Below are 24,481 nucleotides of genomic sequence, written 5' to 3' on the forward strand. Positions count from 1 at the left end.
TCGGGTAAATTTCAGGGGGTCTAAGGCAAGTCTGATGTATATAAGAATCTGGTAATATATCAATTAATGAACTTTAGTAGATTGTTTCTAATAAAAACTAAAAGGTTTAGAATAGTTTTTGTATGAAAAAACTAGCATAATCATTTTAACTGTAAGGTCAAGATGACCAAAATTCAAAAGATGAACAGACATTGAATTTTTTATACCAGTCCCATTTAGGTCCGCAAGATTACAGGCTTTTATAGCCAAGTTTTAAGACAAATATTTGCTTGGTTCGATATATACAATTTGCACAGTAACTACAGCTGATAATTGTTACATCAAAGACAGAAGTCATATAAATTCACATTGTGAGTAATTTCATTCACTTTGTAATTTTCAACTAAAGTTGTTAAGTGTAGTGCTGCTTGTATAATTAAATTCGTTTCAGTTAACCTTACTACTTGAGTATGCTAAGCTCAAAATTCTAAACGGTCTTTTTTAGTATCTCTTTCTTTTCAGTGATGGTCAGAGTGCATAGGTGTTTGAGTAGTTTTATCAACGATAATAGGGGACGTGTTGGTACCCTTACTGGCATTCATGTATCTGATACTTAAGCTTAAGTACTTTATTCACAAAATTACAGAATGCAAATGAAATTAGCAATCCATCATGGCGGGTAGCTAACTTATTATTTATATTATGGAAACCTTTGTATTCACGCAGTTACTCTTTTAATTCCAAAGGCTTTTGACTGAAGGTATGGAATCTTGTATTTTAATGTGCTTATGTTACTATTTATATGTTAACAGTTCCGCCAAAACGTTTTAGACAAGGACTTTGCTGGACAGGGTAAAAATCAAAGAGGACAGTGTAAGTTTAAAGTTTATAAATTGTTGTTTTATTGTTATGACCTTATAACTTATTAGAGTCAAAGGCCTTGGTTAGATATTAGTATCTGTGTGCTATACAATCCTTCGACCTCTATAAACTGTTTTCTTATTATAAGTTAAAATACCACAAGCTGACACTTTTCATAGACATTTTGCAAACAAAATTTCCAACATTTAGGGTTGAAAGCTGCATAATCTAGAAATTTGTAGGTTGAAAAATGAAATGCTTTAATTCTATTTGCAGCATAGGAAGAATTTCTCACTGTTAGATGTGGGTATTTTGATCCAAAATCTGATGGGTGATTCATTCCGTCCAATTTACACAACAAAACAAGAGTATGCCTTGCTAGATGTTGACCATCTTCTCGATGGTTTAACCATGAAGCAAGCAAAAGAGGGTGGCATCTCTGGACTGAAGGCAATCACACAAGTTGCCATGAACCCTGCTAGCAATACTGATGAACGTAAGAATACACAATTGATAAATCTATAATAAATGACATATAATGTCATCATTTTTATACATTTCATTTTGCGCAAATGAAAAAATAATGTTAAATTGAGACGAAAACTCCGTACAAATAGAATAAAACTGGTTCATCTTTTGATGATATCTGAAGAGATGAAAGCACTTTTCCAAGTTTTCATTGACAATCCCTAGTAGATAAACTTGATTGTGAAATTTATATATATGGTATAAGACGTTGAATGATAAAGCGAAGTTTTGTGCTCATTTGCTAGGAGATAGAAGCACTATTATACACAGGTATATTGTCTTTTTACATTGTATCTAAGTAATAACAATAGAAGTAGAGATCTGTTAAATGTCATGATTCAAGATGATTTCAAACCTATTTTAAGTGATTTGAATTTTGATGTCTTTGCAGTTGATGGTTCTGGAAACCGTAAACAACAACAACAACAGCATTCTGACTTTGAAAATCCATCACAGGAACTGTTTATATGGTCTGTGCTTATGATCAGGCAAGACATGGCTAAATTGTTCTGGGCTGAAGGAAAGGTAAATTGTTTATATGGTCTGTGCTTATGATAAGGCAAGATATGGCTAAATTGTTCTGGGCTGAAGGAAAGGTGAGTTGTATATAGAATCTGTAATTATGATCCGACACTTAATGAAACTTAGTCAGATTGTTTCCGTCAAAAAAATCTAGAACAGGTTTTAGACTGGTTTTTTGTGATGAAAAACTAGGTATAAATCTTGTTAACACTGTAGAGGTCAAGCTTGATTGACCTGAAACTTAGAATGTATTTCTTGATGAAATCTAGATCAGGATTGAAATTGTCTCAGGTTAGTGACTTAGGCCCATTTGGGCCGCAAGTTAACTATTGGCATTTTCATATTTTTGCCAAGTTTTTTTCAAGACAAATATTTGTTTGTGTTTCAGGATGCTATTGCAGCAGCGTTGGTGGCAAACAGTGTACTACAGGCTATGAAAGATAAAACAGAAGACACAGAATTGGTCATCAAAATTCAGCATGATATTGAGTAAGATTTCATTTCACTTCTGTAGATTTCAGACCTACACAGTCTCTAAAAGTGTCAGTGCTTTGACTTGTGATGAATATTACAATCTTCTTTTATCAGTTAAGCCTTTACCTACTTTATGTATGCTCAAGGCTCCAAAATTCTGAAAGTCACGAGGTCTTTTTTATAAACTCTTTCATTTTCAGTGAATGGTCAGAGCTGGCAGTAGGTGTTTTGAGTGAGTGTTACTCAACAGATGAGCACAAGGCCCAGGATCTGTTGGTACGCGAGCTGAGTAACTGGGGCGATACAACATGTATGCTGATAGCTGTTAAGGCAGATAATAAAGATTTCATCTCACAAACAGCTTGTCAGTCATTACTGAACAGTATATGGATGGGAAAATTAGCTCAAGATAATTCATCATGGCGGGTATGCTAACTTTCACTTCATGTTACTGTAGTTATGGCCCTTTGTGATTCACGCAGATTGTTACTCTTTTAAAGTTTCCAATACCCTCATTTGACTGGGCAGTCATGGTATCTTGTATATTTTATGTAGCGCTTTATTTCTTCTGTAATATTTAACAGCTACTCAAAAAAAAACGTTCTTCAGACAAGTGTCTTCCTAGTCATCTGTGCAAAAATTAATTAAGAGCATTCAAAAATGTTTTTGTTTGCAATTTTATTTATATGAAATGCAGAAAACCTTAATTGTAAAAGTACACCAGAGACAACGGTATGATTATGTTATATTGTAGCCTGTTCTCTTTCAACTGCTGTTACATAGTAGATCTGTATGACTATTGTCTGTTGTTTTACAGTTGCTGTTGTGTGGTAAATGTGACTTAATTATGTTGTTGTTATATTTCAGCTGATGTTGTGTGGTAAATGTGACTTAATTATGTTGTTGTTATATTTCAGCTGATGGTGTGTGGTAAATGTGACTTAATTATGTTGCTGTTTTACTTCAGCTGATGTTGTGTGGTAAATGTGACATAGTTATATTGTTGCTGTATTTCAGCTGATGTTGTGTGGTAAATGTGACGTAGTTATATTGTTGCTATACTTCAGCTGATGTTGTCAGGTAAATGTGACTTAGTTATGTTGTTGTTTTATTTCAGCTGATCTTGTGTGGTAAATGTGACTTAATTATGTTGTTGTTATATTTCAGCTGATGTTGTGTGGTAAATGTGACTTAATTATGTTGTTGTTATATTTCAGCTGATGTTGTGTGGTAAACGTGACTTAATTATGTTGTTGTTATATTTCAGCTGATGTTGTGTGGTAAATGTGACTTAATTTTATTGTTGTTATATTTCAGCTGATGTTTTGTGATAAATGTGACTTAATTTTGTTGTTGTTATATTTCAGCTGATGATGTGTGTACTGTTTCCTCCATTAGCTTTGGTTCTTCTTAACTTTCAATGCAAACCTTGCGAACAAACAAACAACAATTTACAGAGTCAGGTTTATGAACTAGATAATCCCAAAGTGGTGAGTATTATTAAAATATGAAAGATATTCAGATTAAGCTTTCTTTACCCAAGGGTTCAGGAGGTTCTATTGGTATAAATGGGTGCTGAGGTGTTCATTGTCCATCATTATTATTGCACTTAAAATGCCTCCTTTTTCAGAAGTACTTGATGCCTCAGTTATGATACTTTTAAGTTAAATAATATGAAAGGAATGTTCCTTTTATGGCCATATACAAGGTTCGTTTAAATAATTCCAGTTTGTTGAAAACATGGCTATAGGAGTGGGTAGTCACTTTTTCATTAATGAATACAGTTCCTATATGCATATAGTGGGTACATAAAAAATCTTGTCGGAAAATGCTGGCTCAGTTTCAAAATAATTGCACAGAATGATGTTTTCCATGTGCAACCTTTTACCAAAATTGTGAAACTCAGATAAGCAGTCTAGGGCCATTATGCCCTCTTGTTGTATTCATAAACTATATTGTGTAACAGTGAAGGATTTTTTTTAATATGGTTAATTATTCCTTATCAGAAAAAGTTAATTTATTTTTGTAAAATTCAGGTATTGTAACTTTGTTTAATATAGGATGAGCAGGGAAAACCAAAACTAATAAGACGACAAACTACATTCATGAAAAACGCTGTAAAAGGAAGCAAAGTATCATTGTAAGTTTACTCTCTCTTCACATTGTATATTTTATATTGTAACTATTCTACATATATTAAATCATATGTAGTTTCAAAATTTATTTTTCTTACATGTTTTGATACCTCAAGATATCGCTAGATATTGCAGATTGATTAAAATTGCTGTGATGTTTTGCCTGAAAATCTTGTTTTCAAACTGTAAATTTTAGGCGAGGGACAGGAGAGTCTACAGAGAGTGAAGAACCCATACATAAAAAGATGTTGACTGTACGGGACAAAATCTACTACTTCTTCAATGCTCCAGTGGTCATCTTTATGAACAATGTGGTAATGTTTATAGTTATTCAACTTTCTAGATTCTCACATGAATGTTTTGGGGGAAAAAATGGGATGGGTATTGTCGTCACTTGAACGTCTGCTTTGGCGTAGGCATTAGTTAAATTTTTGTTTAGGTTCACCTTTTCTCACAGACTATCAGAGCTACAGCTTTGAAACTTTGCACACTTGTTTATCATTATCAGTTGACTACGTAGGCCAAGAACAGTAACACAAATATTTTTCTTTATGGCCCTTTTTGTACTTAGAAAATTTGATTTTCTTGGTTAAAACTTTTGTTTAGGTTTACAGCTTTGAAACTTTGCACACTTGTTTTTATGCCCCCAAAGGGAGGCATATAGTTTTTGAACCGTCTGTCGGTCTGTCCGCATTTTTCGTGTCCGGTCCATATCTTTGTCATCGATGGATGGATTTTCAAATAACTTGGTATGAATGTGTACCACAGTAAGACGACGTGTCGCGTGCAAGACCCAAGTCCGTAGCTCAAAGGTCAAGGTCACACTTAGACATTAAAGGATAGTGCATTGATGGGTGTGTCCGGTCCATATCTTTGTCATCGATGGATGGATTTTCAAATAACTTGGCATGAATGTGTACCACAGTAAGACGACATGTTGTGCGCAAGACCCAGGTCCATAGCTCAAAGGTCAAGGTCACACTTAGACATTAAAGGATAGTGCATTGATGGGCGTGTCCGGTCCATATCTTTGTCATCGATGGATGGATTTTCAAATAACTTGGCATGAATGTGTACCACAGTAAGACGACATGTCGTGCGCAAGACCCAGGTCCGTAGCTCAAAGGTCAAGGTCACACTTAGACATTAAAGGATAGTGCATTGATGGGCGTGTCCGGTCCATATCTTTGTCATCATGGATGGATTTTCAAATACATTGGCATGAATGTGTACCACAGTAAGACGACGTGTCGCACACAAGACCCAGGTCCGTAGCTCAAAGGTCAAGGTCACACTTAGACGTTAAAGGTCATTTTTCATGATAGTGCATTGATGGGCGTGTCCGGTCCATATTTTTGTCATTCATGCATGGATTTTAAAATAACTACGCATGAATGTGTGACACAGTAAGAGGACGTGTCGCGCGCAAGACCCAGCTCCGTAGGTCAAAGGTCCTAAACTCTAACATCGGCCATAACTATTCATTTAAAGTGCCATCGGGGGCATGTGTCTTCCTATGGAGACAGCTCTTGTTCATTATTAGATGAGTAATTATACCAAAAACCGTAACTCTAACTTGCATTTTATCGGAATTAATTAAGGCTTTTTTTGTACTTAGAACATTAAATTTTGAATTTCTTAGTCTAAATTTTTGTTTAGGTACACTTTACTTGAATACTATAAGAACAATAATTTGAAACCTTGTAGACTTGATTATCATTATTAGGTAAGTAAGTAGGCCTAGAGCCTTAACTCTGACATGCATTTTGTCTGAATTATGGCCTAGTATGTACTTAGAAAATTTGAATTTCTTTTCATTTAGGTCTACTTTTCTTGTGGTGGTGCTATTGTTGTATTTATAAATATTATAAGCAATCAGCAACTGTTTATAGCACAATATTTCTTATACATTATTGACAGATATCAGGTCATAATGTTACATACTGCAGTAGACTTACCTTCTGGTAGGGGACTTTGTATTATGTGACAATAATCCTTTCACTTGAGTTTGGGGGAAAAAAGGTACTGTTTTCCATTTGGAATATGACTAAATAAGGTCTATATACTATAAATAAAATGACTATATACTATAAATAAAAACAACTTGTGTTTAACTATGCTGTTTACATTTTCAGTTGTCATATATTGTGTTTCTCGGGCTGTTCACGTATGTTTTGATTTTCAACTTCAATCCAAATGTATCAGCTGCAGAAATTGTACTCATGATCTGGGTGTTCACGATATTCTCTGAAGAGATTCGCCAGGTATGTACTACATCTTTATATGCCCATTTGGAAACAGGATATGTTGTTGTTTTTGGAAAACCTTGAATATCAGTTTTGGCTTGAAAACTTTTATTGCTTCATTTCAATAACAGAGCTTCACCATCTGCAAAACTACCAGGAATGATAACCAATTAAAGTTGGTATTTTATATCTTCAGACCATGTATATTTTATCAGAAAAAAGATGAAAAAAAATTGTTTCATCAAAACTACATGCACCTGGTAATAATGCATCATTAATTTAGGTTAGAGGATAAATGACATAATAAACCTGCAGAACCACTTAGGATAGGACCTTCGACTTCTTGATGCAGATAGTTATTCAACATTTGGCCTAGACATTAATTGAAACTTTCTTTAATCTAGGTGCATTGGCACTTAACAGTAAGTTGCGATGCTGTGGCTACTTGCTAATTAATCAGATTTTTCAAAACCTAGTTGTTTTAGAGGTAGGTAGTTAGGATGATTACATGTGGTCAGCAGATGACTTGTATTCTTTTTAGTCCATTTTGTCAAAGGTCATGGTCACAGCATTCAAACTGCATACACACTTGCCTCAAACTGACCATTCTGGGGTGGGGCTATGTGCTTTACAAACAGCTTTTGTTTTTTAATCTCTACTAAAAAGGATTTTTTAGGGCTGGAATAATATAACCTTTGTGCAGTTATTTTCCTTTCTATTTAGATTTCAAGGGACATAATATCACACAATAGTAAACAGGTATATTATATATTGTTTGAAACCCCATTCACATGTGTTTTGGAATTGTTTGACACATTGTGTGATAAAAGCACTAACTAAAACCTATTTCATTTTATTATTTGAAAAAAATGTAGATCTTTGAAATTATTCTTTGATGCAACAATATTTAGTTTTTATGTCCCCTGCCATTAAAAATAGGATGTGAAGCCTATAGATTTACCCCACTATCTGTGTGTGTGTGTGTGTTTGTGCGTGCGCATGTGTCTGTGCGTGTGTTTATGTCTGCACAAATTGTGTCTTGCCATTGACTTTGTTGTGTATTGTGTCAAAGGTCAAGGTCACACTAAGATGTCAAAGATTTCAGCTGCCTTATATGTGTATACAATGTTTTACACCAACAAAACAGATGGTATTAAGGGAGAGGAACTAAATAAGTTTTCTTTCATTCTAATCCCTTTCGTATTTGTGTTATATATATATACCTGTTAAAATTTAATTTGATATATTTTCGAAATAAATATGTTTAAACTAATACGGGTACAGTACGTTTTCGTAAACATCGTGTTTGTAAACATTAAAGATTGTGTTTTGTAACCTTAACTCGGGGTTCCATATTTTAGTGTGTCTTGTATAAGAAAAACGTGAGCTCAAGCTAAAACAAGACATAATAAAAAAAGTAAAAAGGTTATTTTGTTAGTAGAGAAATTTTGGTTTGAAAACGTGTAAACATGGATGACCTATCAATCGAACTGTAGTGTAAAGGATGATCCTATAGATAATAACATATACTGTATATATAAATTAAATGATTATACATTATAAAACAGTGTGTTTTAACAATTTCACATGTTTAAATTGTACATGTATCTGCTGACCATTATATTAAACTCTTGGCTAACCTCTACAATTATATAACCCCATACACCCAGTGATCACCATTATAAGTAGTCAGTTGGGTTTTGGCCATGCATTAGATTTGTGTAGAACTTTTATGAAGGCTTCAGTAAGCTTCGTATAAAGGCTATTATAATAGTACCTTGATCTGCAGTGTTGTAATTGGCTTAAATGGATAATGCCAGTCCTTAGTCATATGAAGCACTTGTACACCCCAAATGATGAGACCTGGCATTATTGTAATGCTGCATGGACTAGCTGGCAGCTTATTGCAGCCAATAGCACACAAACACATCCATTAGACTCCAGTTTTAAGAAAACTGCTGAAGAGATTGGACAAGGTAAGTTACTGAAATGATTGATACTTGGCAGGATAACATGTTGAGAGGTGAATACAGAAGAAGTTGTTTTGTTGTATAGTCTACAAGGGTATTTATACAAGCTATAATCTCAGATAACTCACGGGGTATCTGTGTATCCACTGGAAATTGCAGTAATATGATTTTAGAATTGCCAGTGTCAGCTATTGAATTTGTTATCAATTATATACTTGTTTTATTTACATCTAGTTTCATCTTCATGTAAGTAATTAAGAAACCTTATATGTATTTTGTTTAATTTCATAGCGTGTACCATAGTTATGGGTGCCACTGTTCAGGTGGAAGCCCAATAGTTATTATTGTCTGTCCTTCCATCTGTCAGTGTCTTACACACCTTGCTTTTTGCTAGAATTTAAGCTTACCTGAACCAAAGTCAGTCCCACATGAACATCTTTACTATAAACACCTCTGAAACTACAGATCATAATCATACCAAACTTGTATAGGTCTCTCTCAAATTTAGACAAATGGTTCCACTTGACCTCTTTAAGGGACCACTAAAGCTAAAAATAGAAAAATAACTTTAATCACTTTTCCTCAGGAATTCCTGATTAATCTTCACCAAACTTGGTTCATAACAACCTTGGATGAATCTTCATCAAACCAAGTCTGTAGCATCCTTATAGTCAACAAGTTTATTCAATGGTTTCATTTGATTGCTCTTAGAGATATTAAAAATGAAAAAAAAAAATCTTGAATTACTTCTTGTCATGAATTGTTAGATGGATCTCCATGAAACATGGTCAGTAGCAGTTTGGATAGACTAGTCAGGGTTCCTATTGAATGCATTAAATATATTAGGAGAATAGTTTTGATTTAGATGGATCCTTCAGATATATTCTACTGCTTGTTTATGTTAATAGTAAGCTCACCTGAACCAAGGGTACAGTATCACCTATTTAGTGTAGGTGAATGGTCCAGCACCCATCAGCCATTGTTCACTGTTTGCTTAAACATAATCTCTTCTGAATGTCAAAAGTACATCATAGTTTGTCTTTAGCATCCTGGTATACACTTTTATGATATGCTTATCTGATCTCCCAGACATGATCAGATGCATCTTTGGATAACTTTTGAAGTTTGTTGAAATGATGTTGGTTTACTGAACTTAGGGGCCATTATAGTTCAAAATTGAACTCTTTAAATTACAACAGGATTGTTTATTGCCTTACTTTGTTTTAAGCATCCTCTAATGGACAGTTCTTAGCTTTTTTCCAAGTAGTTCAGCTTGACCTCATTATGTGCCACCAACTGTGTCTTCTTGTCAAATACTCATTGATGGGTGTTAACCAAACATGGTTGAAAGCACTAGCCTTTCTCCTTTCTGCACTAAGTGGTCACAAGAGCTAAAAAACATAGTTATAGGAGGATCTTCTCATACTTGGTAGAAAACCTCCTTGGATAGACCGTCCTTAAGGTGTTTTTTTTTTTAAACAGTTCTGATAAACTACACTTAGAGATAACCAAAGCTTAAAATGAAGAAAAAAACATTTCATGAAGGTCTTGATGGATCTTCACCAAACTTGATCTAGGACTACCTTAAATGGACCTTTCACAATTTTGTTCAAGGCTTGACTGCATTTTTGGGACAACCAAATAGTTGAAAAACAGTACCCCATACTAGGCCTTAGTGGTCTTGTGTCAACCTTAATATTTAAATTTCTTCAAATTGTTCTGCTCACATGCCTTACTGGAGTTATATCTATCATATTTAGGATGTGTGTTTATTATAATAAAGAAAGCTTGTATTTGATGTTGTGTATATATTCAAGATCAAGGGAGGGACTTCAGGCCTAAAGAACGTGTAAGCTTGCTATAGGTGAGCAAATGTGATCACTCGCTATTTGTTCGTCATTTTGTCCGTTGTATGTATGTATGTCCATGTTTTCTTCAGATGACATCTCTAAGTAATATAGGTAAATATGATAAAACTCAGCATGTGCATGTCCAGAGTTGGTTGCTCAAACACGTCTGCTTAGCTGCAGTAGCCATAGTTGAAACTAGAAAAGTCATCAAATAATCTTTCCTTTTACATCACCGCTTAATTTTGCTAGAATTTCACCAAAATGTTACTTGGGTGTCACTGTACCAAGTTATTTATATTATTTTGGTTATTCAGAAATATAGGTTGTGGATGTTAAAAAAAATTATCCAGTTTCAAAGTTATTTCACAGAAATGTTCTTATGGTAACCCTCTTCTAAACTTTATAAACAAAACATGGCAGCCAAAGTACAGATATGAAATTTTGAAATTCTTCTCAGATTTCAGTATAATTTTGCAGAAATGCACCATTTGTGAACATTACCAAAGATATTAAATCTGTTATGATAATGTCAAAAACATGAGTGCTTTATTAGCTCGACTATTCTAAGAATAGTCTAGCTATTCTACTCACCCTGGCATCGGCGTCGGCGTCGGCATCACACCTTGGTTAAGTTTTTGCATGCAAGTACATACAGCTATCATTTAAAGGCATATAGCTTTGAAACTTATTTATTCTTTTTCTAGGTCAATTACCTACCTCTCTGGGTCAAGTCCCATAACTCTGACATGTATTTTGAGCAAATTATGCCCCCTTTTGGACTTAGAAAATTTTGGTTAAAGTTTTACATGCAAGTTACTATCTCCAAAACTAATGCAGATATTAAATTGAAACTTCACATGTGTCTTCGGGGTAATAAAACTAGTTGATAGCACCAAGTCCCATAACTCTGACATGTATTTTGGGCAAATTATGCCCCCTTTTGGACTTAGAAAATCCTGGTTAAAGTTTTGCGTGCAAGTACATACAGCTATTACTAAAAGGCATATAGATTTGAAACTTATTTTTTCTTTTTCTAGATCAATTACCTACCTCACTGGGTCAAGCCCCATAACTCTGACATGTATTTTGAGCAAATTATGCCCCCTTTTGGACTTAGAAAATTCTGGTTAAAGTTTTACATGCAAGTTACTATCTCCAAAACTAATGCAGATATTGAATTGAAACTTCACATGTGTCTTCGGGGTTATAAAACTAGTTGATAGCACCAAGTCCCATAACTCTGACCTTCATTTTGGCCAAATTATGCCCCCTTTTGGACTTAGAAAATTCTGGTTAAAGTTTTGCGTTCAAGTACATACAGCTATTACTAAAAGGCATATAGATTTGAAACTTATTTTTTCTTTTTCTAGATCAATTACCTACCTCACTGGGTCAAGCCCCATAACTCTGACATGTATTTTGAGCAAATTATGCCCCCTTTTGGACTTAGAAAATCCTGGTTAAATTTTGCGTGCAAGTACATACAGCTATTACTAAAAGGCATATAGATTTGAAACTTATTTTTTCTTTTTCTAGATCAATTACCTACCTCACTGGGTCAAGCCCCATAACTCTGACATGTATTTTGGGCAAATTATGCCCCCTTTTGGACTTAGAAAATCCTGGTTAAAGTTTTGCGTGCAAGTACATACAGCTATTACTAAAAGGCATATAGATTTGAAACTTATTTTTTCTTTTTCTAGATCAATTACCTACCTCACTGGGTCAAGTCCCATAACTCTAACATATATTTTGAGCAAATTATGCCCCCTTTTGGACTTAGAAAATTCTGGTTAAAGTTTTACATGCAAGTTACTATCTCCAAAACTAATGCAGATATTGAATTGAAACTTCACATGTGTCTTCGGGGTTATAAAACTAGTTGATAGCACCAAGTCCCATAACTCTGACCTTCATTTTGGCCAAATTATGCCCCCTTTTGGACTTAGAAAATTCTGGTTAAAGTTTTGCGTTCAAGTACATACAGCTATTACTAAAAGGCATATAGATTTGAAACTTATTTTTTCTTTTTCTAGATCAATTACCTACCTCACTGGGTCAAGCCCCATAACTCTGACATGTATTTTGGGCAAATTATGCCCCCTTTTGGACTTAGAAAATTCTGGTTAAAGTTTTACATGCAAGTAACTATCTCCAAAACTACTACAGATATTAAATTGAAACTTCACATGTGTCTTAGGGGTTATAAAACTAGTTGATAGCACCAAGTCCCATAACTCTGACCTTCATTTTGGCCAAATTATGCCCCCTTTTGGACTTAGAAAATTCTGGTTAAAGTTTTGCGTTCAAGTACATACAGCTATTACTAAAAGGCATATAGATTTGAAACTTATTTTTTCTTTTTCTAGATCAATTACCTACCTCACTGGGTCAAGCCCCATAACTCTGACATGTATTTTGGCCAAATTATGCCCCCTTTTGGACTTAGAAAATTCTGGTTAAAGTTTTGCGTGCAAGTACATACAGCTATTACTAAAAGGCATATAGATTTGAAACTTATTTTTTCTTTTTCTAGGTCAATTACCTACCTCACTGGGTCAAGTCCCATAACTCTGACACGTATTTTGGGCAAATTATACCCCCTTTTGGACTTAGAAAATTCTGGTTAAAGTTTTACATGCAAGTAACTATCTCCAAAACTACTACAGATATTAAATTGAAACTTCACATGTGTCTTAGGGGTTATAAAACTAGTTGATAGCACCAAGTCCCATAACTCTGACATGTATTTTGGGCAAATTATGCCCCCTTTTGGACTTAGAAAATCCTGGTTAAAGTTTTGCGTGCAAGTACATACAGCTATTACCAAAAGGCATATAGCTTTGAAACTTATTTATTCTTTTTCAAAGTCAATTACCTACCTCACTGGGTCAAGTCCCATAACTCTGACATGTATTTTGAGCAAATTATGCCCCCTTTTGGACTTAGAAAATTCTGGTTAAAGTTTTACATGCAAGTTACTATCTCCAAAACTAATGCAGATATTGAATTGAAACTTCACATGTGTCTTCGGGGTTATAAAACTAGTTGATAGCACCAAGTCCCATAACTCTGACCTTCATTTTGGCCAAATTATGCCCCCTTTTGGACTTAGAAAATTCTGGTTAAAGTTTTGCGTTCAAGTACATACAGCTATTACTAAAAGGCATATAGATTTGAAACTTATTTTTTCTTTTTCTAGATCAATTACCTACCTCACTGGGTCAAGCCCCATAACTCTGACATGTATTTTGGCCAAATTATGCCCCCTTTTGGACTTAGAAAATTCTGGTTAAAGTTTTGCGTGCAAGTACATACAGCTATTATTAAAAGGCATATAGATTTGAAACTTATTTTTTCTTTTTCTAGGTCAATTACCTACCTCACTGGGTCAAGTCCCATAACTCTTACACGTATTTTGGGCAAATTATACCCCCTTTTGGACTTAGAAAATTCTGGTTAAAGTTTTACATGCAAGTAACTATCTCCAAAACTACTACAGATATTAAATTGAAACTTCACATGTGTCTTAGGGGTTATAAAACTAGTTGATAGCACCAAGTCCCATAACTCTGACATGTATTTTGGGCAAATTATGCCCCCTTTTGGACTTAGAAAATCCTGGTTAAAGTTTTGCGTGCAAGTACATACAGCTATTACCAAAAGGCATATAGCTTTGAAACTTATTTATTCTTTTTCAAGGTCAATTACCAACCTCACTGGGTCAAGTTCCATAACTCTTAACATGTATTTTGAGCAAATAATGCCCCCTTTTGGACTTAGAAAATTCTGGTTAAAGTTTAACATGCAAGTTACTATCCCCAAAACTAATGCAGATATTGAATTGAAACTTAACATGTTTCTTCGGGGTTATAAAACTAGTTGATAACATCAAGTCCCATAACTCTGATATGTATTTTGGTCAAATTATGTCCCCTTTCGAACTTAAAACTCTTTTGATATTTAACATTTTGGGTAATAATTTCCTGCTTCTGTGACAATATTTCGAATAGTCGAGCTTGGCTGTCTTACGGACAGCTCTTGTTTTTGCTATATGTTTATAGTGGCCACTTAAGAATAATAGTGTCTGGAAGACTGATTAATTTCACTTCTCTCTTCTTACAGAATTGTTACCTCCATATTGATTTATAAAAAATGGTCAACATTAGTAGTAACTTATTTTCTCAGAATATACTGAGCTATGAAATTCCTAATGAGAGAAACAGCTGGCCTGATATTAATGTAACTGAATGAAATTCATCCTAGGATGTCCCTTTACAAAACTGTTCAAGCAGACGTGATTGCTTTGGTTTAGGGCTTGTTTCCATATATGTTCCAGTTTGAGTTGTGAAACTCAGGTGAGCAGTATAGAGCCTTCACTGCAGTCTTCTGATAGAAACAATTTGCTTTTTTCCTTCCTTACTTTATAGAATTTTTGTGCTTTTACATTATTGTATTGTCTACTGTTGTACTTAATTATTGTATTGTCTACTGTTGTAACTTTTATAGTTAAGAGTTATTTAGTTATTAAACATACTTGAGACCTAATACACTAAAAGACCATTCTTGAATACTTCATAGTTAATGCTGTCTTTTAAAGGTTCATATAGCAGACTACAATTTGACCAACTCACAGGGCAGTTGCCTGTATATGTTACAATTGTGTGGTTTTGAGTTAAAAACAAACTATAATTCAATTTAAATCTAATTTTCTTTTTCTAGCCCATCTGAACCAAAGGTTCAGGTAGAGCTGCATTTTATAGATGTAGGATCTGGCATCCATCTTAAATTGATCGTCCTTCATTGTTTGGTCACCTCTTCAAAGAAGGTTGGGTATAATGTTTTGCAGATGTCGCTATGTCTGGCTGTCCGTAGACCAATTGGTTTGCGGATGATAATTCAAGAATGCTTGGACCTAGGATCATGAAATTTGATAGGGAGGTTGGTCATGACCGGCAAATGACCCCTATTAATTTGTAGGTCAGATGCTTAAAGGTCATGGTCACAGTGACCTGGAACAGTTAAACAGTTTCCGAATGATAACTGAAGAACACTTGGGTCTAGGATCACGAAAATTGATAGGCTGTTTGGTCATGACCAGCAGATGATCCCTATTGATTTTGAGATTAGTTGCTCAAAGGTCAAGGTCACAGTGACCTGAAACAGTTAAACGGTTTTGGGATGATAACTGAAGAACGCTTGGACCAAGGATCATGAAAGTTGATAGAGAGGATGGTCATGGCCAGCTGAAGACCCCTATTGGTTTCGAGGTCAGTCGGTCAGAGGGCAAAGACACAGTTCCCCGGAACAATTACACAGTTTCCGGACTATAACTTGAGAATGCTTGGGTCTAGGATCACAAAACTTAATTGGGATGTTGATCATGACCAACAGATGACCCCTATCGAGTTAGAGGACAGTAGGATCACATTGACCCAGAACAATAGAACTTTTTATTTCCTGATAACTGGAGAAATGATCACATTTGATACAGAGTTTACTTATGATTGGTAAATGACCCATAATTATTGATTTGAGGTCAGTACATCAAACATCCAGTGCAAAATGACCAAATAATTTCTGTTCCTTGTGCAATTACTGAATGCATCAAGGGGGGCATTTCATGTTCTACGAGTTCTTGTTATGGTGAAATTTATCAGCAAACAGGCATTTTTTTTTTAAATGTTAAAATCCACAGAATTTCACAATTTAAAATATGTTGAGAAAGCTATTGCTGGAAAGAGAATGATCTCTGCTACCCATAAATATGCATCAAAGTATGGGAAAAATATCTAGAAATATGATAAAATCAAAGAAAACAATCTCAGGCCTTTTAAAATAATGTATACTGTATAGCAGGTAACATAGCTTACTTTTCTGTTGCACTGGTATAACATGAACAGGATTATGATTGTCAAAGGGTGTTCACTTGGCAGTTTCACTCTATAAACAGACTGTTTCCCTTGTGTAAAGAGGGCTTAGGGTAAGTCTGTAAACAATAGTATGTTTTGTTTTGAGCTAACACAATTTTTGATTTGAAATAAAGTTACACTGGGTGACTTTTGATTAACAACACCTTGAAGATTTTTCAGCTGAGTTACATTTGAGCTTAGTATACTTAAATTTCGTTTTAGTGACCTTCACATTGTCACAAAGAGTAATGTGACTCAGATGAGTGATTTAGGGCTATCATGGCCCTCTTTTTTTTTGATATTTAAAATGTGAATTATAGCGTGAAAAAAGAAATTGTGTTTTGTTGTGTAAACGTAACATAATACAGCCTGTCAAGGAGAGCTGACTGCCTCAGTATATTTACTAACAGAATGAGTTGTAGTCGACCTTATGTTATTCTTATTTTATTATTGCTTTTCGCTTTTGAGTAGTCAAAATAGCTAATATAAATGAATGTATATATAAATTGCTGAAATTAGTAGTTCGAGGGTTCAACGCAATAAGGGCGTATCTACATATAGTTATTATATGAAATTAGTAGTTGTAAGTTAGATATTTGTGTTTTCAGAATAATGGTTCGAACAAAAAGATGCATAGATTAAAACTTCATAGAATGAAATAGTATTACATGTCACATCTTTCAGTAAGTCAATAGCTTTAAGAAGTTTAGTACATACCGGTAAATGGGTCCTGTTCAAAAGTTGGAAAATTATTTCTAATGTGTGTTTTTATTTGCAGGTTGCTACAACAGCATCAAATTCCTTAGCTGCCAAACTACAAAGTTACATCACAGATACGTGGAACATTGTTGACATTATAACAATAGGATTGTTTATAGTTGGAATGATTCTCCGCTTTCTGCCTGGTGCAGACACTTTTGAAGCAGCGCGTGTGTTCCTTGCACTGAATTTTGTTTCATTTTTTCTCCGTCTGCTGCATATATTCTCTGTTCATAAGGAGCTTGGGCCAAAGCTTGTGATGATTGGTCGAATGGTAAATATTTAATTTACTTTCTTTGATGAAGAGATAAAATGAAGTTTTACATATTCACTAACTTCCCCTGATGTTGAAATTTTGATACAGTCCAATTGGTTTCCCTATTTAAACAAAGAAGAATAAACCTGTAAAATTAATCTGCAACAAAATCCACTGTTTGTACATCATTTGTAGCATGATGTGGCCCACATGCAGTCTTGCTGGCCAGCTTGTACTGAGGGAATAAATTCTTTTAGGCTCATATCTCTAGCTGGACTGTACTTGACTTAGGCTGCTAGTGTTACTTTAAACGAAACAAAACAAACTGACTTTACTTTCAGGTACAAGATTTGATGTATTTCCTAGTTATTCTGATGGTGTTTGTGGTATCGTATGCTATTGCTTCACATTCCATTCTCTTCCCTAACTCTCCATTGAGATGGAGCACAACAATAGATGTTATAAGAAAGTCATACTGGAACATCTATGGTGAACTCTTCCTGGAGGAAATTGAAGGTATATTTTTATCACTTTTGTAGGTTACTCTGACACCTAATTTCACACTTAATTTTAGGCTTATGAGTATTTTGTTTGTCGGAAATTTAAGTGTGAAATAAATTTGTTGAAGCTGTGTTGATTACACAAATGATTTTAGCAACATGATCTCAATAAAGAGTTGATAATGAGCATATAAACTTCTTGTATATCTGCTTGTGTGAAACAAGGTTTTAGAAGGGACAGAGTTGAATGAAAAATCTATAGCTGTCTGACAGGGGAAGGAGATATTTGTCAGTTTTTGAGAATATTGCATTAAATACTGCACTTATTAGAATTAGATATTGCAGAAACACTTTATGTTCAAAGAGCTACTTCTCAAGACATGATATGCATGTTTTCATAGAATTATTCAGGTTCGTAATTGCATCTGTTATTTCTTAATGGACTTGATTAAAACTTAGAACAGTTGTTCCTCATCATTACTGGGATTATATGATTGAAGGGCCACAACTCTGGCTTCATTATTTAATGCTGCCTTTTTACTTAGAAATGCAGGTTAAAGTTTTGATGCACAGCCACTCAGTCTCTTTTATTACTTAATGGATTTAATTTTATTTTGTTCCCCTGTTTGTCTGTCCGTCTGTCAATCATGAAGGACTTACCTTGATGGATGGACGGACATGTGAATGGACTGATGTAGTTGGCTTTTTTGTTTTTGCTCCATCTAATATGTGTGCTGTGGCAAGGTAAACATACTCAAGTTGGGAACTTTCATTGCTGGGTAAAAGTTTAGTTGTTTATAAAACAAAAAAATAACTGTTGGTTTACAGGATCTCCAGATTGTACATATGATGAAATGTTGTGGATAAATGGCACTCAACCACGCTGTCCAACAGACACAGGGAAGGTTGTTGTACCAATTCTGATGGGTGTGTACATGCTCCTGGCTAATGTTCTACTCCTCAACCTGCTGATTGCAATGTTCAGGTATGCTTATATAGAACACTTCTCAGTAGCTTTCAGATCATCATATAATGCTGTAAATGTGGATTAATTGACAGTGTCTCCACATAGAGATAAAGCAATATTGGCTTTATCATATCCCAACTGTCACAAAAGTTTGTCTTGCTTTAAAGCTAATTGTTGCTCTTTATACTCTTCAACCAAAATTTCATGAAGTATGCCCTTTCTTCACTTACAGTGTCATGTAAAAAGTTTACTTTCTAACTTCAGAGTTGCTAAGTGGATTTTTTAGACTTACACAAATGTTTTCCTTATCATCATCCATGTCATATCAACTTAAAGGTTAGATGCTGTTTTACTCTTGCTTTGATTTTCTGGATAGATTCCCTGCAAACTTAAGTCAGCTTGAACATCCAATTTTGGTTGTGCCAGTGTCACATTATATAATCGTTAATCCCTGAAGAAATTTTTATCTCCATTTACTGTTTGGTTGTCTTTCCAACCAGGGATGTTGGAGTGGTACTGCTTCAAATAGCTTACAATTTTAGCAAATTTTCTCACTTGATCCTGCAGTAATTAAAGGTGATCTCATTTCATCAATATATTATGACATTTCCATGTCCTATACACTGTTAGAAGTTTGTTTAAGCAACATAGAGTTCTTATATATGAAGCTTGATCTCTGTTAGAAATATATATTTCAAAGTATTTTATAAAAATCTAAATTGCCTCCCCAAAAGATGAAATGATAAAAATTAAATGTATTTCCTTTTTGGCTTGATTTCATGAAGTATATGGAGAACTATCATAGTTGTTCTGGCATTGTATTCATGTCCGTGTCCACAGCTTTGTAAAAGTTCTGATGCCTCGGCTGAGTTCATAAACCAATCAAATGAAACAAATGCGACATTGGTCAAAAAAAATTTGTACTGGCCAGTATGAAGCAAATGTTGTCAACACAAGCCTTTTATGACTTAGCATTTAACTTAGTATTGAGGCAAATATTGTGTAGTTAATCAGTTTACTATATACAGCAAGTTTTTCTTGGCAGTATCAAGAGCATAACCTTCACTTGTACACAAGCAATATTTATTTCACAAGCCTCAGCAGCCTTTTATGTTATCACAGCAACATTTAGGCATGTATTGTCGAAGCTAGTAATATATTTTATGTAGTTATTAACTGAGTCCAAGCGGTATTAGGCATATATTGTTTGAGCTGGCAGTATGTACCAAGAAGCCTGCTTGTACATCACAAAAGGCATAAAGTTCAGGAAAGGCTGCATAAGGGTCCGAATTCTTTATGCACACATTCATGTGGCTGCAGCATCAATATTGAAAATAATTCATAACTTTCCAAATTGTTTCAGCTTGTAAAGTCTTTCTCTAGAAATACAAACAACAAAAGATGGTAGTCGTACTGGTATATTTGTCTATTTCAACATTGATAGAACATGTTTGTAGTAGATCTCGGCATCTCGATGTGCAGTAATTTCTGATTTTTGTTTCAGTTACACATTCGAGCTTACACAACAGAATACAGATGCCATTTGGAAATTCATGAGATTTAACTTTATAGTAAACTATTGCAGCCGCTCCCCTATAGTTCCCCCATTTACTGTGTCAGTGCACCTAAAAGGTGTAGTTCAGTGTTGCATCAAAACACGGTCTTGTAAAAGAAGAATCCGTCATAAAAGCGTTAGTAAGTTTAGGAGAAAATAAAGGTAGACTTGTATGTTGTGTGCTTCAGTCTGTGCCTATGTGTTATACAAGATAGATTTAGTATTTCATACCCAGAAATTGAGTTTGAAAACTTAGGAAGGTTATGGTAATGATAGGTCCTAAAGTCCTTCAAACTTCTTGAAAGATTTTGATAAAATTGTATCAAATATATAACACTACTTATTGAGTAAGGAGCATCTTGTCAGCTTATTAAAAGCTGCATGATGTAGAAAGTCATTACTTATGGTACCCAGATATTTTGGTACTATGAAAATTACAGGAGTTACAGAAAAGTAAAAGAAAACTGGCATAGAAAAGAAAATCTATCAGGCCCTATTACCGTAACAGTGTTGTTGCAAAGCATTATAAGTGTATCTCTGACACAAGCTCCTGTGAACTCTTTGATAGCTCTGTCAGCTGTACCTCACAATGACTGTGAGCTCTTTATATAGATCTGGTTCCTGTTTCTCACAATGTCTGTGAACTCTTGACATAGCCCTGTCTACTGTATCTCACAATGTCTGTGAACTCTTGACATAGCCCTGTCTACTGTATCTCACAATGTCTGTGAACTTTTGACATAGCCCTGTCTACTGTATCTCACAATGTCTGTGAACTCTTGACATAGCCCTGTCTACTGTATCTCACAATGTCTGTGAACTCTTGACATAGCCCTGTCTACTGTATCTCACAATGTCTTTGAACTTTTGACATAGCATTGTTGGTTGTGTCTCACAATAGCTGTGAACCCTTGATACAGATTTGTCTGCTGTGTATCTCATAATGGCTGTGAACCCTTGGCATAGCCCTGTCCATTGTATCTCATAATAGCTGTGAGCACTTGACATAGACCTTTTCTGCTGCATCTCACAATAGCTGTGAACCATTGACATAGACCTGTCTGCTGTATCTCATAATGTTTGTAAACCCTTGACATAGCCCTGTCCACTATATCTTAGAATAGCAGTGAACCCTTGACATAGACCTGTCTGCTGTATCTCACAATGACTGTGAACCTTTGACGTAGCCCTGTCCACTGTATCTCACAATGGCTGTGAACTCTTGTCATAGACCAGTCAATTGTATCTCACAATGTCTGTGAACACTTGACATAGACCTGTCTTCTGTACCTCACAATGGCTGTGAACCCTTGATGTAGACCTGTCTGCTATATCTCATAATGTCTGTGAACACTTGACATAGACCTGTCAACTGTATCTCACAACATCTATGATCTTTCGACATAGCCCTGTCCACTGTATCTCACCTATGTCTGTGAACCCTTGACATAGCCCTGTCCACTGTATCTCACCTGTGTCTGTGAACCCTTGACATAGCCCTGTCCACTGTATCTCACCTGTGTCTGTGAACCCTTGACATAGACCTATCTGCTGTACCTCACTATGACTGTGAACCCTTGACCTAGACCTGTCTGCTGTACCTCACAATGGCTGTGAACCCTTGACATAGACCTTTCTGCTATATCTCATAATGTCTGTGAATCCTTGACATAGACCTGTATGCTGTACCTCACAATGGCTGAGAGCTCTTCACATAAATTTTAACTTAGACATGTAGGCTTTATCTCACATCTCACAATGGCTGTGAATCCTTGACATAGCACTGTTGGTTGTGTCTCACAATAGCTGTGAACCGTAGATATAGACCCGTCTGCTGTATCTCATAATGTCTGTGAACCCTTGACATAAACTTTCTGCTGTATCTCACAATAGCTGTGAACCCTTGACATAGACCTGTCTGCTGTATCTCACAATGTCTGTGAACCCTTGACATAGCCCTGTCCACTGTATCTCACCTATGTCTGTGAACCCTTGACATAGCCCTGTCCACTGTATTTCACCTATGTCTGTGAACCCATGACATAGACATGTCTGCTGTATCTAACAACATCTGTGAACTCTTGACATGGACCTGGTATAAAAAATGGGTAGAATTTTCCTGAAAGATAAAAAACTTTGTATTGAATGGTTTTTTATATTGAGGTAAAATATACAAAGTATATGAGGGTTGTATTGGAGAAATGCATGTCAGTCAGTAATGTATATTCTCTCAATATCTTTAACAGCTGGGAAGGATTTCAATAACTTGCATCGTTTATTAACTTCATCAAGAAGATGTGCAGAGCACTCAACCAAGGTCAATAGGTTCAAGCTCAGGGTCACACTTTAAAGTGAAATAACTTAAAATAGTGTCTGCTCAATATCTTGGAAGATTTTCATAAAACTAACATCAGTTATATGCCTCATCAAGATGACATGCAGAGTGCACAACCTAGGTCACTAGATCTAAGGTCAAGATCGCACTTGCAGATCATATAGCTGAACATTGTGTAAAAAAATGGCTCCATATTGTCTAAACCACTTAGAAGGTTTTTTATAAAACTAGCGTCAGTTATTTACTTCATCAAGACAGCATGCAGAGCACATGACCCAAGGTCAGTATCACATTTAGAGGTCATGTTTAAGTGCTTGTCCACATCATACCTTCTAAACTACTTGAATAAATTTCTTAAAATAAGCATCAACTGTTAACCTCATCTAGACATGCAGAAAGCACAACCCAGGTCACTTGGTTCAAGGCCAAGGTGACACTTAAGAGGTCAAGGATCAAATAGCTTAAATTTATGTCTGCTCCATATCTTCTTAACAGTTTCTGCTGGAAGGATTTTTATAAAACTAGCATCAGCTGTCAAACTCATCAAGACGAGATGCAGACTGCACAGCCCAGGTCATTTAGACCAAGGTCAAGGTCAAACATATAGGGTATAAAGTTATGATCACATATTTTATTTTCTCTGTATCAAAGTGACATATTGGGGTATTAATCACCAGTAGCAGTGCCTCTAGTTTTAGCTAGAAATTGTTACAGTACATTGTGCTTTTAATTCAACATTTAGTTACTAGGTAAGGTAGTTCTGGAGGTTTAGATTAGTTTTTACCGACAGTGTAGAACTTTAGTTAAACCTGATTTTTCAAAGCAAGATGTCATATAAGAATGATATAAGCATGTATTTTATTGAAAGACTGATTTAAAAATTTTGGACCTTAAGCAAGTTTTCTTAATGGGAAAATCACAATTTTAATTACCTTTTCATGTATAAAAATTCTGTCATGAAGATTTTCATAAAACTTCAATACTTGATCTAATTAGGTCAGATAAAATGAGATATTTGTTCATGACTACAGAAATCCAAAAATGTTAAGTTGATTTCCTTACATCTTATGGAGCTATATTAAGTCATTAGAAATGTAGAAAAATTGTTTTATGAATGCACATCTAAAAGATTTCCACTTATTTGTTGTATGATTAACAGGCCCAGGCATTATTCTATTTTATTTGTTCAAAATGACATAACGTCATCACTTTCTGTAATTTTAAACATGCAGAAAAATAATAATGCTTGTCAGAATTATTTAGAGTTTAGACCCTAGTCCATTTATTTACTTATTCAGCTTTTTGTTTTCGGCATTGTTATGTACAGTGGCTTGAACCTCATATTTGTTTATTTCTCTTCAAACAAACCTCTTTATGGAAATGTTGGAATCAGTTTGGCCCATCCATCCATCTTTTTGATCCTGTGCAGAAAATGTAACTGGATGATAATAGTGATAGACTTGATTTAACTTTAAAACTTTATAAAGTTATAGATGAATGCAGCCCTGCCAAACAGAGTTAGATTTAAAACTTAGCTTTTTCTTAAACAGGTTTCTACAAATCTGCTTGACCGAAAGCTTTCATACTTCATACAAGTCTTTAAAATCATAAGGTGACCTTATGTGGCAAATT

The 24,481-nt window shown here is 34.9% G+C and overlaps 1 protein-coding gene across 1 annotated transcript in view; it reads left to right on the forward strand.

Moving 5' to 3' along the window:
• Positions 1 to 24,481, forward strand: part of LOC123560878 (transient receptor potential cation channel subfamily M member-like 2) — an 84,012-nt gene that overhangs the window by 30,783 nt on the left and 28,748 nt on the right. Inside the window, exons 13-25 of the mRNA XM_053516828.1 lie at positions 811 to 852; positions 1,117 to 1,336; positions 1,760 to 1,893; positions 2,279 to 2,379; positions 2,565 to 2,790; positions 3,732 to 3,854; positions 4,425 to 4,504; positions 4,696 to 4,813; positions 6,635 to 6,763; positions 7,469 to 7,504; positions 17,256 to 17,510; positions 17,834 to 18,008; positions 18,821 to 18,977. Coding sequence (XP_053372803.1) covers positions 811 to 852; positions 1,117 to 1,336; positions 1,760 to 1,893; positions 2,279 to 2,379; positions 2,565 to 2,790; positions 3,732 to 3,854; positions 4,425 to 4,504; positions 4,696 to 4,813; positions 6,635 to 6,763; positions 7,469 to 7,504; positions 17,256 to 17,510; positions 17,834 to 18,008; positions 18,821 to 18,977 — 1,796 coding nt within the window. The remainder of the gene's footprint in view (positions 1 to 810; positions 853 to 1,116; positions 1,337 to 1,759; positions 1,894 to 2,278; positions 2,380 to 2,564; positions 2,791 to 3,731; positions 3,855 to 4,424; positions 4,505 to 4,695; positions 4,814 to 6,634; positions 6,764 to 7,468; positions 7,505 to 17,255; positions 17,511 to 17,833; positions 18,009 to 18,820; positions 18,978 to 24,481) is intronic.

Source organism: Mercenaria mercenaria, chromosome 10 (genome assembly GCF_021730395.1).
Source record: "Mercenaria mercenaria strain notata chromosome 10, MADL_Memer_1, whole genome shotgun sequence".
NCBI lineage: Eukaryota > Metazoa > Mollusca > Bivalvia > Venerida > Veneridae > Mercenaria > Mercenaria mercenaria.